We start from the raw sequence: 13,594 nt of genomic DNA, 5'->3' as shown, positions 1-13,594 counted from the left end.
TAAACCCAGCCTCATTTTTACCTACTCCCTGACAAACCCAGAGGGAACTGGCCTTCAATCCCAAGGGACAGAAGCTCTTTTTAACACTTCGATGTCCAGCAATTACTATGGCTACAAGAAACACTTGCATTCCCAGAGTCAGGATCGTGCACTTACATGTACTTACATGTTACTCACTGTGAAATACAATTTTCTACAGTTGGTAGAAAACTCCTGACAAAAACAGAGATCCAGACCAAGGCCTTACCTTGATGCCCCCAATCCTATGCTCTCCTTTGAACTCCTTGCCATTTTTCAGCCAGTAGATGGAAGGAGTTGGGTTTCCACCCGCAGGACATCGGAAGCGAACAGTGTTGGCAGCAGGAACTGCCAGCAGCTTCTTCTCCATCTTATCTGGCCGGGTCCAGAAGGGAACACCTAAGAAAGGGAAGACCAAGTTTAACAGGCCCTTTTCTGCTGCTGAGGATATCAGCTGGTGAGCAGATGCATTTGAGGAGGCTTTGGCATGTGCAGAGTGACAGTTAAATTGCTACCTGCTGCACTTAAGATAAATGACGCAGAAACACTTTCCAGCTAAATGACTCTCATAGACATAGACAGGGTGTTTGCATTTTAGGTTTGTGATGAAAGGTTCACGACCAGGTTCTTGTCTCGGTAATGCCAGTATAAATCTGGAATAGCCGCTTTTAAATCAACAGGTAGAGTTATTCCAGATCAGGATGAGAATCTGGCCTCAGCATGTAAAAAGAGACAGATGTACCTTCAGGACAATAGTAGCCAAGAAACACGAACAGCAGAAAGATGTTGGAACTGTAAAAAAAGTTGATGGGCCAGCAAGGGAGCAGAGAAAAAGTGTTAGCTGAGTGCATTGGAAAATGTTGCTTCTCAGTGAGCACAAATGTAGTGCAGCCTCCTTAAGGGAAGGAAAGGAAAAAAAAAAAAAAAAAAGCCAGTGTCAAACTGGTTTATCATGTTTATGTTCTTTAAGTACAAGTGATTTTAGTTTTAAAGATTCATGTTACCTTTGAACACGGATAACTTTTAAAACACCAGTGTTAGCATGAGATACTTTTTATAATCTGCCTCAAGTGCAACAATGTTTCTTGGCTGTGTTACAAACATTACATATTAGCTCCAAATTAAGGCGGCAGCAGCAGCAAATTCATACTGAGAAGAAAATTTTTTTGTAAAGCCTCCCAAGCTTTCATTTCTGCTTAAGGCAACACCGCCGAGTTGCATGTGGGGTGCTTCCCTGCCATGCCAGGGGCCACGTCCAAACCCCCAGCTCTGCGCTCCACACCAAAGCCAAAGGGAGATGGGGGCAGACAGCGTTTGGGCTGCAAAATAGCAAAAAGGAGACCGAAGAGCCTAACTGGCATCTCCTCCAGATGGGAAGGAAGCATCCACAGACATGGAGTACCCAAAACCACCAGTTGCAGAGACCCATGTGCTACTGGCCAAGACAAGTGGAAGGTGCTGGTCCTTCAAGAACTGTCCTGGAGAGCACAACGGCCGCCAAAGATGTGGGGAAAACATGCTGCTGGCCACTCCCACAGCAGTGATGAAGATCAGAAACATCACCCAGCATCACAGCCCCAACTCAGTGCTACCCTGAAGCCTCTGCAATCCCCCTCCCCTTCACGACAAGGGTATACAAAGTTTTCCCTCTTGTTGCATCCCTGTGAGATGCACTCGAGCTGCTCCCTTTCTTCAGTGCTCCCTGATGTACTTAGCCTCAACATGTTTGGCTCCATGACACCCATCCCTTTGCAATTCCAGGTAAGTCAGTGATGACTCCACCTTGGTCTAACTCGCCAGTGTCCTCTGTGCAGGCTCCCTGCTGCATTTCAGCTCCAAGGCCTTGCAGGCAAGGTCATATAGCTCAGCCAAGGCAATCCATGCACCCACCCATTTTTTAGTACCTGCTAACACTCTCCACATGGTCCCCTCTCTCCATGGCTACTTGTGAAGCCCATTTGGCCATGAGGAACTGGATGTCAGGAGCTACATCCAGGAGGCCATCCACTGGGCACATCGCTCTCATGTCTCATCGCTTTTCCACCTCTGCAGCCGGGCAGCTAGATATAGGTAGGTGCCTCAGTAATGTGGTCCCAGGGAGAGAAATCAGTACTGAGTGCTTGCATTTGCCCTCAGATTGCCTGGGACAACACACTGTGGTGCCTGTCAGGGTCAGCTCCACGTACTGGAGGGATGTGGTGCTCACCCATGCTGCATAAGCCTCATTTTTTAAACAAAACTGCTTAAGGCCCTTTTCGTGCCAGGATGGCACCAGAGCAGGAGTACAGCTGGCACAAACAGAAGCAAAAGAAGTAATCCCTGCAATTCCCATGTTCCTGCAAAACCCTGGCTACAAATTTTGCTGTGAAACGACAGCACATCCAGGAGCCCTCAAATGCTACGGTAATGTGAGCTAAAGCAGGACTTCATGTAGCCACCTACACTCCAACAGCCGAGCTTAGAAAAATGGTAGAACTGCACAAAAAAGAGGAATATTCCAAAAAATGTTAGAAAAGTGGGTGCAACCCCTAAAAGAAGAGTAGGTCTTGATGATAAAGGAAGATGCTGCTATTGCATGCTTTGGGAAGGGCAGAAACCAAGTAAAGGCTGGGCAAAAGCCCAGGCAGCAGCAGGGGGGTGAATCTGGAGGAGGAGAGCTGGGGTGGTGCTGGGAAGGCTGAAGAGGAGGGAGCTGCAGAAACTATGTTGGGAGACATCTGGTCCTTGGTTTCTGAAGCACTGGCTATTTTCTGGCTGAACGCTTCATTTTGGCAACACACCCTGATTTCCTGGAGACTTTACAGGAGGTTAACAGGGCTACAGGGAAGAGTTCAGGGAAAGGCCAGGCATGGATGGAGAAGTCCCTCTCCACCAATGCTAAGAAAGGCAGCTGAATAACCTGCTGTTTGTTGTTTGATTAACATATCTGCCTACCATAAATCCCATTTCATGGCATTAGTGACACTCACCCGGGCATGAGGGTGTAACTAGATCGCATGGCCACCCCGCCAGGACCAGGTTCCTCCTTGGGCTGTGCTTTTGCTGGGGTTTCCCCTTTCTACACCAGCTGCCTGTTCTGCAGGTAATGTTTCTCCACGTTTTCTCACTCAAAAGATGAGTTGGAATCTCACAGGAGACCAATCAAACCACTGACTGCAACCTTTGCCACTGAAGCCAAGGGAGATTTTGCCATTGGACATCAGAAAGGAGCAACATGGGACCCACGCAAATTTCCAGCAGGGGATATTCTCCATGTGGAGCAAAAGCAGGATCCGCTCCTCCCTCCTGCAATTAGACATGGCTTCTTCCCCAAGTGCCTTCGCTCTGTTTGGGTGCTATTCCGTGGGATTTGGGGCTCTCCAGGGCTGGGCAGCCCTGGATTAACATGCCAAGATTCAAATAACCAGGACATCGCTCTCAAGTCAAACTGCAACTGGAAGAAAGTGTCTACACACTGAAAAAGGTGCCTTTGTTCTCACTCACAGGAGCAGCGAACAAAACATCACTGCTTTCGGTTTGCTGTGCCCCCAGAGTCCTTTCATTACCAGTTTTTAAGGGGGTGAAAATGTTGCTAACTCTTCTTTTCAAGCAAAGCTTGTAAAGCTCCAGAGAGTTTTGGGAATGAGAAAGGAGGAAGGATGAAAGACAGGAAAAATTTCTAGAGCCGCTTGCTCTAAATTAATTACAAGCAATGATTTTGCATGTGCAGGTGTGGAAAAAAAAAAGGACCCACAAACATTATCATCGGCCCTTTCCCATCATCAAACACTAAGCCCGACAGTCCATTTTGTTCGTCAAAGACACCGGCCACCCATCTGACTGGAATGACCAATTAAAAAAACACCCGAGCGCGATACTTGGAATAATTAATACAGCCCAGCTCTCATTTAGCAATGAGGAGCTGCCACAAAATTCTGCGGCAGACAGAATCAACCTTAATTGTGTAATTTCCCCAGCTGACGCCTCTGAGTACACAGCCAGATTTAATTGGAGATTATAGGGGCTCTTTGAAGGTGCTGGGGCTACGCAGCGGGGGCTCCAAACAAACAGATACAGAGGGGTAGGGAGCACTGGGGCAGAAGAGCAGTGTGTGAAAAGGGAGTTTTGTTTTTGTTTCAGGGCCAGGAAAAACAGCTGTAGAGAACAGAGGTATTGGAAAGCCTCTTTTTGCATAGGTGGACCACGGTTTGTGACAAGGCTGCAACAAATGGGCTGACGTTTTGAGGCTGCTGAAGTTCCCCTTTTTTCTTTTCTGCTGCCCATCCCTAAGGGATGCCCGTTCCTGTATTGCCCTTCGAAGAGAATGCTTAAAGGAGTGAGCAGAGCAAGGCACTCCACGTGGAGGGCCTATCTCTGTGCTCTCCAAGAGTTTTTGCACCAAATATTAATTTCTTCTGGGACATATTTCCTCTTGTTCTCTTGCTTTGGTATTTGCAGCTCCTGTCATTCAACAATTTTGGGTCAAAGCCCCAAAATTAACAAGACTGACTTCAAACTCATGAGTATTGGAATCAGCTCTCCAAGCTCTTCTCTATACATATGAGGGTAAGAAACTCCCTTGAACAACACAATTAAGCCAGAAAATTAACTTATCATCGCTAGGAGCCAGAAGACAAGGGGTTTATTCAGTGTGTGTGTGTGTGTATATATATATATATATATATATATATATACACACACACATATATATATATACACATACATGCAGTATGGCAACATGCAGTGAGCCAGTCCTGAATAAATACGGTAACTATTGGTTATAGTTTTCTTTTCAATGAAAGCGTATTTATTTCTTCACTCCTCCAACTACTGACCATGGCTATGTCTGATGGCCAAGCAGGGGCTCATACAACTCATTAGTAGGGTATTGTTTTGCCACAGAAAACAGAGGACACAGGTTTTTTGGGCTGTCCATAGGACACGGTACTGGTTACACCCACGTGTGCACCTGCCTGGGATGGTCCTGCAGCCCCTGTCCCTGGTGGGATGTCCCAGAAGCAGTGGTGCCAGGGTTAACAACACGGCTCCCCAGACTCAAGAGAAAGTCTGTGAAGGTTAAGGGGAGGGTCTGTCATCAAACCAAGCAACATAAAGCACATCCATGTCATGACACGCAATGAGCTTTCACTGAGCTGGCACGTTAAGCTAATCAACAGTTTTTAAAGCAGAAGAGAATCCAAATTTTTCCAATAAGACCTTTAAGCAAAGCCAGTTGTTACCTTTAGGTCTAAAAAAAGACACAGCCTCAAAGTCAATAAGACCCAGAATACAGGCTATAAATACATGAGGCTAAATGTATGTTTTCCTTTCCAGTGAAGAAAAACGTGTCTTTCTGTACCATAAACCAGCTGATGTTTTGTGATACCTGTTGCTAAGAGATGGGAGTTTACTACAAACCACATAAAAAAATAGTACAGAACGATTAATTGTGCTCATCAGAGCTGCTCTGCAGCAGGAACAAATCCTGACCAAACCTGAGCCTCCACCAGGCTTCAGGAGCCCTGAGCACATCTGCAAAGGTGCCCAATACCTCGCAGGATCCGACCCTTAATTAGAAGCTATCAGAAAACCACTAACTGCTGGTGATGGGTTGCCTGGCACCATAACTCACTGTTACCGTCCACATACTGCACGACACAGTGGTACGAATGTATTACAGTGAGGGACTTGTTCTAAAGAGTCCTGCATGTCCAACACTATGGGCAGGAGAAATTTTCCAGTCATGTTGAACTTCTGCCAATGTACACAGCTGATTGGGAGTTCAAATGCAAGACATTTATTTATTAAAAACACATACACACAGGCAGCTCGCTTTGCAGAAATATAAAGAGCATGATAAAACACAACACTAATGCCTCTGAAACATGCAGTGATCCTGATTAGTGCTATTGCACTTAAAGAAAGCACCGAGAGGCTCCATCCTGGGGCTCCCTTCCCCACGCAGAGCAAAAGAAAAAGCCAGCAAAGCCAAAAGGCTTGCTGCCGCTTACAGCATCAGTAAATTTGGCCCTTGGCTAGCGTAAATTTTATGCTCTGGCTCCAATCAAGATGCCAGTAAGGACCAGAATCAAAACAGCTACAAATAAAGCAGGCCAAGGTTTACAATGGTGTAAATCTGGCATAACATTGATGTAGTAAAAAAAAAAAAAGGATAAGTGTGTTTGCCTGGATTTACATACAATGAAAATTCATAACTCTAGCTCATCAGGTCTCCCCCAAAAAACACTCAACATTGCTGCTGCCGTAGGATATTACAGCAGCACTATCACTCTGGCAGCTACTTCTGAATTTTTAGATAAACACCATCATGATCACCGACATCAACACAGAGAAAGAGCTGCTCTCCAACCAGCTGAACATCTAGATGAGCTGCTCCACTTCAGAGCTACCTCTCTTTGAAAAAAAAGGCCTCTGCCTCCCAGAAAACCAAATTACCTGTGTCTTCTGACTCATCGTCATCATCTTCATCATCACCAGACGAAGGGGAATCTAGGAGGAGAAGGAGAAAGAGGTGAAGCACAAAAAGGATGGCACACGGGGATACTACGTTGGACAAGGCTGTTGGTGCCACAGTGGGCTCCAGTGAGGGGAGAACATCCACGTGATGGGTCACCCTTCCCTGCAGCTCCACAAGTCTGTCTCTCCCAAGCTACTGGGTCAGGGACAACCGGCCAGGAGCTTTCTGAAATGGGAAAGAGGTGTCACGAGTCTGCCAGTGCTCTGCCACCAGAGACCAGGGTCCAATGCCAAACACTTCTCCCTGCGTGAAGTGCTCTTCTCCTCATAAATACAAAGGCAGTTCCAAAAGGGGAAGTTTCTTTTTGCAGAACAAACTCTCCTCCGCTTTCCCCCCCCCCCCCCCCCCCCCCCGCCCAGCACTCACCTTGAAGACTTTTTATTTCACCAAGTCTTGAAATGACAGGTCAGCATTTCTAATTCACTTTTCCTGCATTCTTCTTTTAACTCAATAAACCCCAGTCACATCTCCCCTTATTAACTCCTCGCTCAACTACTCAGACCACAGCTTTTAAGGTGCAATCAAACCTCTCTCGAGCGACATTTTGATGTCTACTCCGTGAACCAGTTCCCTTCGATTATATCCCTCCTACAGAGACACCTCGAGGCGGTAACTGAATACAAGTTAGCAGGTGGGAATTTTCCATCTGTATCTCTCCAAAACATCCTGAACTGTTTCTCTTAATGTGATCTAACATCTCACCTTCTCCAAGCTGTTCACAATGAAGTCTCAGTCTCTCCATTCCCCACCAAATGACTACTGTAAATGTAAATCCCATTATAAAATAGCAGCTTAGTGTTTGATTTAGTTTACATGATTTTGTACAATTCATTGTCTGGAAGATTCAGAATCACTGACTTCATATAATCTCTAGGAATTTCTTTTTTAAATAAAGGCAAAATGCTAACAACCGAGCAGCCTTTATATTCTGAGACAGTGGTAAAAGAACTTGGCTTTCAACTCACAAGGAAACTTTGTGAGTGTTCAAAGTGTGGCCAGGAATGTAAAGCACTACTTTAGATCAAGCCAGGCAGAATCTCCTTCATTTCAAGATGCACTTGAGTTTTCTGCCATTCTCTGACCAGCTCAGTGGAGGTAAAAATGGGGAGGGGAAAAAAAAAAAAGGGGGGGGGGGGGGTGTGAGGGGATAAAAGGAAAAGAAAGATAACAACAAATACTACTTCTCTGCAGAATCTGGAAGGACTTTCCAGACATATGCACCATATACAGGAGTGACACAGGAATCATCTCCCTGCTTTAGACTGCAGTGGCACATCGTGCTTTGCGCCTTCTCCCTGGCAAAGTCCCAAGGAAGATTTCAAGCATGTATCTAACTATCCACAGTTGAGGTCCTGCTGGCAGCAGAACTAGGGAAATGCCATGGGGCTTGCTGAAAGTGAAGTGGATGTTTAGGTGTGTTGGCTGAATCAGCAGGTTTGCTCAAGTCCCGGCGAAGGCAGAAACCCAGCCAAATCGCCACCAGCATTGACAGAGAAACCAGCACATTCTCAGCCCTGCAATCTCAGATTTGGTTATCCATATATTAACATGTGATTATAATTTACTTCTGGTTTCCAATGAACCAACTGTGACCAGAGGAGCAGAATCAATTTTTAAACCAATTCAGAAACATTTCCACAAGAGCAAGGGAAGAGTCTTTGCCCTTGCCTGTGTTTCAGATGAGAGATGCAGCTTAGGTTTTAAGAGCAAATATCCCATACTCAGAGCTACTGTCCCATTCAGGTTCCTGAAACATCACCTTTTTCAAAAAGTGACCAAAAATTTGTAAGCTCTTTGTTAATCATTTACTAAAACAATCCTTTACAGAAGCTGATGAGTATTGGCATCAGCAAGAACTGCCAGATGCTATTCTCCAAAGAGCTTTAACTATGAACAGAAAGGGGCTTAAGTTTTTTAGTCAAGTGTTCTGAAGAGCTTAGTTTTGGGTATTTTGAAAGCTCTTTTTGCCAGTACTAGCCTGCAGTCCGTGCTTGTCCGTGCTGCTCAGCCACTAAATCCAAAGGCTGTTCCATGTGTGAAATGGTTGCAGAAATGGAGCTTCTGCCAAGAGGGATGGAGATCAGTTTGGGCATGCAGCCTCTATTTGTGATCCTCTTCAAGTGCTCAGGTTTTAAGAAGACAGTACATTTCTTTTTGTAAACTAGCAACATGCTCAAGCCCACATCTGTCCAGAGAGGCATTTTGAAGAGATCAGACCCTGCTATTAATCAACCTGGTTTTCAACTCCGCAATGCCAGCTCCAGCATGTCCTTGCTCTACCTTCAGTATCAAGCATCTCACTGTGCACAGTCACCACAGAAGAGTTTGTTGCAGACTCAGAACTCATGGCCCCACATAGGAAAATCCTGATACACTCCTAGAATCTGGAAGCACCTCTCAAAATGTGACTTGCATGTACACCAGCTATTCTGAATACACCTAGCCTAGTTTTGCTTACTTTAGAATACGGATCAGAGCAATTCCAGTCTGTTGATACAGATTTAAAGCAGTTTAATACAGAGGACAACCCCAGCCCTGAACATTAGATACCCACATGAACACCCAACCAGATATCTGAGCTAATGCTGGCGTTACCTTTAAGAAGTGGGAACACAAACCACAAATCTCCAATAATGATTTCATCTCCGCAAGTGCCACACTGAGCAATCAGTACAAATTATGAAGACGTATCTGAGCATAAGAAAGGCGCCACTATTGCCACATAAAGCAGGGCTTCAAAGTTTAAAACAAGTGCTGCTGACAGCTAAAACAGAGATTCCCACATTACTAGCACTTTGGTGGTAATGACAGTGGGCTAATAGAATCAAAGACTCATAATGCTGTCAGAAAGCAGGTTCAGGTTACTCGCTTGTTCTTAAGCTGTTATTAGCTATTATTAGCGAAGAGGAAAAACACAGGGGCTTAAACTTTTTAAAAGCAGAGGATTATCAGCCCTTCCACTATTAAAAACAATTTCTCACTTTACGAACTTTTGGGGCTGGCAGCTGTTTCATTTGAGCATGTAACCAGCTGCCCTCTTCTGCCTCCCTGCTGCCCCTTGAACTCAAAAGCATTTTAATGTCACTTTAAAAAAAAAAAAAAAAGAGTAAAGTTTCTAACAACCTGCAGTTCCTTGGATAGTTGCAATAATCATACCTAGTTAAAGAAAGCCTTTCAAGGGCCAAATACTTCTTTAACCATTTAATTGATATGACCTTGAAGCATTCACAGCGATCTCCAGTAACATTCAATGAAAAGCAGATGTTGGTGAAGAATTGCTGAAACAAGCTTTTATTCTCACGATGGTTTGATTCTCTCACTTACACAAAATCCTATTTCTGGCATGAAAAAGCCCTTTATGGAGTAGATGTGATTTACAATCACAAACATCTCTCTATTTGCTTTTCAGACAGACCCCCTTACTTTTTGAGGGAACTCAACTTTTGGAGGCAAGGACCTACTGTTCAACGATGCTCGAAAAAGGTCCAATGCACAAGGGCAAAGGAAAGTTTTCAAAATCTTAGATCCAGAAGGGGTAAATTTTTCTAAAAATCCAGGCTTTTAATCTGTGTGATCAGAAGGCTTTCTTCTGTCTGTTCACAGTGATGGGTATCCATCTACCAATGCAGAAACCTGAAATCATGGAGATGATCTTAATGTTACTGGTTAGCTCGCCGGGAGCAACAGTTTTTTCTGGCACTCTCCATTTAGTGATTCAGGCTTGGACAACTTGCAGCTGTTCTGTCCTACTGTCCTAATCATGGAAAAAATATGACCAAGCAAATGACAGCACGTGCTTTGCCAACACAGCACTTGTTTGCAATACACGAATCCCAATAAGTACCTTTGATGAAGCACATATTTGAGATATACAGTTTACAGATAAGCTACTTCTGAAACAAACTGGTGATTTGTGATAACCAGGACAGAAGGAAGAGGATTTATCAGCTACAGCAGGGGAACAGTTTTCAGGAACCTCCAGCTTTTACATGCAATTTTGCCACTGATTTCTCACATAAAGTAGAAAAAGTCACTTAACCTCCCTGAGCCACAGTTCACTCACTCACAGAGGACTTCAAAGGCACATGTAGCATTGCATCTATTTGAGGGTTAGGGGGGATTTGGGGTTTAATCTGACTAGCACTGTTTCTAAGTCTCTCTCAGTATTAACACCAAGCTTTAACATTTGGTATGGACACGCAAGCGTTCTTTGACTCGTTTGTGGTGTCAGTCTAATCACTGCCAGGAGTTACCAGGGAGGTAGAGACCCACCAAGTATGGATGAACACCGCAAAGCACCAGCTATGCTGAACATGTGGAGGAGCAAAAACGGAAAATAAATAAATAATTTTTAAAAACCACCAAAACCGCTGTATTTCTGCATGTACCTGTAACTCTGACTGTAAAGTTTCCCAGGACCTCATTGGAATGCCTTGGCTTGCAACTGTACAGCCCCGAGTCATCATATGACACATTGATTATCTTCAACAGTTTTTGTCCAATATGAGTTCTGTTGGTAGGTACAATCCCGATACCATCTTTAAACCAGAAAACAGACACAGAAGAGCCTTGGGTGTTACAAGAAAGTTCAATGGTATCTCCACTTCCAAACACCAACTCTTCCAGAAAGGCGGTCTCGCTCCTCAAGTATTCTGCAAAGGGAGAAAGAAACGGAAATGAGTAAATAAGACCAGGTGTCAGAGAATGAAAGAGCATTTAAAAAAGAAATTTATATTTGCTCTACTGATACTTCCATGTGCCCAGAGCTCCTCCTTGCCAGAGACGAGGCTTGCCTGCCCCTGGCAGGCAGTAAGGCACAGCCAGCTGTGCACACTGCAGTCAGGTCTCTGGCTGATCTACAAGGACCATGTCCACCCTGTAGTGACCAAAACACGGCCACTCCATCAGGTGCATCATAAGAAACAGCACAGACCACTACATAGGGTCACTGCAACACCCAGCACTGGGGTGTGTGGGGGGTGATCTAGCAGAAATAAGTGTGTGCTTATTCACAGTTTGGTCCCTGGATCTCGGTTTCTTTACTCCTGTGAAACTGTCCACAACCCCTGCCAGACCCTGCAAGAAGGGGATAAAAGGAGCAGAAATGGGAAAACAGAATTTCTCAAGTGACTCTGGGTGGCCCAAAGGCAACCTCTGTGGGCTGAAGGAAACAAGGTGGGAAGGCTGAATGGAAGATGCAAGCTGGAATAGCTAAAATAAATGAACCCACCACTAGCTCCCTGATGGAGTTACCCTCTGTGCAACAAAGAAGTGCAGAACCAAAGACTGAGCATGAAAGCTGAAATCCTCGTCTCTTCAGTCTACCAGCTGCAGTAGCTCATTCCACAAATGATGCCAGTGAACACTGCCATGGGCTGGAGAATGTTTTTTACCATAGGATAATGACACAAGGAAAGGTTCAAGCTCAGAAATGTCCCCATGGCGAAATGCGGTGCATGTTCGAAGTGTGGTTCTTGGGCCTGAAGGTTCTCATGTTCCTTCTAGTGACATATAAACTCACTCTTGGCATTAAATGGTTTATTTACCCTTTACACTTCTTTAATAAAGGAGAATTAGAATACAGCTGCCCTCAACCCAGCTAGCTTAACAACAAGACTGCCATTCTCCCCACTTTGTCTATGCTAACCAACGTTTTCACTTGGCATTGCCCCACCTCTACCTTCTGGCTGACACCGGCTCCGAGGCTGTATGTTCCACCAGGCATAAGTGTCTTCTTGCTTTTGTACAGTATGTATCACAGGGGATCCTACTCCTTGATGAAGATACTTTGGTGCTATGACTACATAATTAGCAAATGAAAAGTGATTCAAAACAGTTCGGTCTGAACTATGATCCAAACCCAGGTGGCCCGAGTTGATCTCAGATAGTAATCAGATTTGGACAGAGATCCTAATTTTGCAGCTTCAGCATATTCATAAATTACAATTTGACTTTAAAACCAATGCAATTACAGCAGCTCTGAATACCCGAGGATGTGGCACTGGCTTCAAGCTGCTCTTCTGCCATTAAGTGAAAGAGTTGGAGCAGGTTATGAGAAAAATGTATTGCTCTTCTCTTCTTGTCATGCAAGCTTTTATTCTTGAGGAAATGTAAAAATTAAAATTATAAAAATGTTTTAGTCAATACCCTTGCAGGATAGAAGTAATGAATCCTGGGGGCCTGAAAATGTGGTATTTCATGGGAGGTATCATCTCGCAGGAGGCAAAGCCCACACTTGTTGGGGGTTACAAAGATTCTTTCCTCTGACACCCTTGCAGCAATTCCAGCTCAAGTATTTTAGAGTTTGGCCAGAATTTTGTGGTATTCATACAGTCAAAGGTTTAGGGTGTTGGGTTTTTTTCTTTTAATGAAAAGATTTTTCCTGAAAGCGTACACTTTTAGCAAAAAGAAAAAGAAGACAGAGCTCCAATATCTCCTTCCTATCAGACCAGCACCTGTTGCGACACTTGAGTGTTCACCCATGGTCTCTTCCCAACGGGGATATAGCCTTGGGGAAAATATGGTTGAGAAATATTCTGGTTTAACTGCTCCTTTCAGAGGTTTTTTCTTCCTTTTTCTAGACTGTAAGGATTTTTTCAATGATACCAACTTTGGCTTCCAATTAAAAAGCCCGCATATAGCTTTGCACTTGCAGGACTGGGTACTGATCTTCGTTTGTTGACTCTGATGGAAGCTCTTGCTAATTTAATCTACTGGAAAACAAATCCCATGCAGCTGCACAATCCCTCCACACAAAATACACAGTTTTATCCAAGCTGTTTGCCAAATTATCAAGACTTGTATATTTTGTTTTTTCTATCATAAACCTACCGAACAGGAACAAACCCAGACTAAGCACAAGCCAAACTGTACTGTTCGGCCATTTAAAAGGAAATCATTCTTTTTGGAAAGCCATGAACCTGGGTTAAGGACAAAGTGACAAACTCTTTTTATAAAACATAATTAAGGAATGCTGAAACAAAGAGGAAATTCACTTTATACTCAGAGCAGAACCACTGGGGTCTTTTCTTTCTGTGGAAAGCATCATCATCTCTTGTT

At 44.3% G+C, this 13,594-nt stretch overlaps 1 protein-coding gene across 4 annotated transcripts in view; it reads right to left on the bottom strand.

Moving 5' to 3' along the window:
* FGFR3 (fibroblast growth factor receptor 3) overlaps nt 1-13,594 on the bottom strand; it is a 58,627-nt gene that overhangs the window by 24,400 nt on the left and 20,633 nt on the right. For all 4 annotated transcript variants that reach the window (XM_055796969.1, XM_055796970.1, XM_055796971.1 and 1 more), the window contains exons 3-5: nt 10,924-11,187; nt 6,454-6,507; nt 248-417 (exon numbers count right to left, since the gene is read on the bottom strand). In XM_055796969.1, coding sequence (XP_055652944.1) covers nt 248-417; nt 6,454-6,507; nt 10,924-11,187 — 488 coding nt within the window. The remainder of the gene's footprint in view (nt 1-247; nt 418-6,453; nt 6,508-10,923; nt 11,188-13,594) is intronic.

Source organism: Falco peregrinus, chromosome 2 (assembly GCF_023634155.1).
Source record: "Falco peregrinus isolate bFalPer1 chromosome 2, bFalPer1.pri, whole genome shotgun sequence".
Taxonomy (NCBI): Eukaryota; Metazoa; Chordata; class Aves; order Falconiformes; family Falconidae; genus Falco; species Falco peregrinus.
The sequence above is the reverse complement of the archived record's forward strand: the minus strand, read 5'-3'. Positions and strand labels throughout refer to the sequence as shown.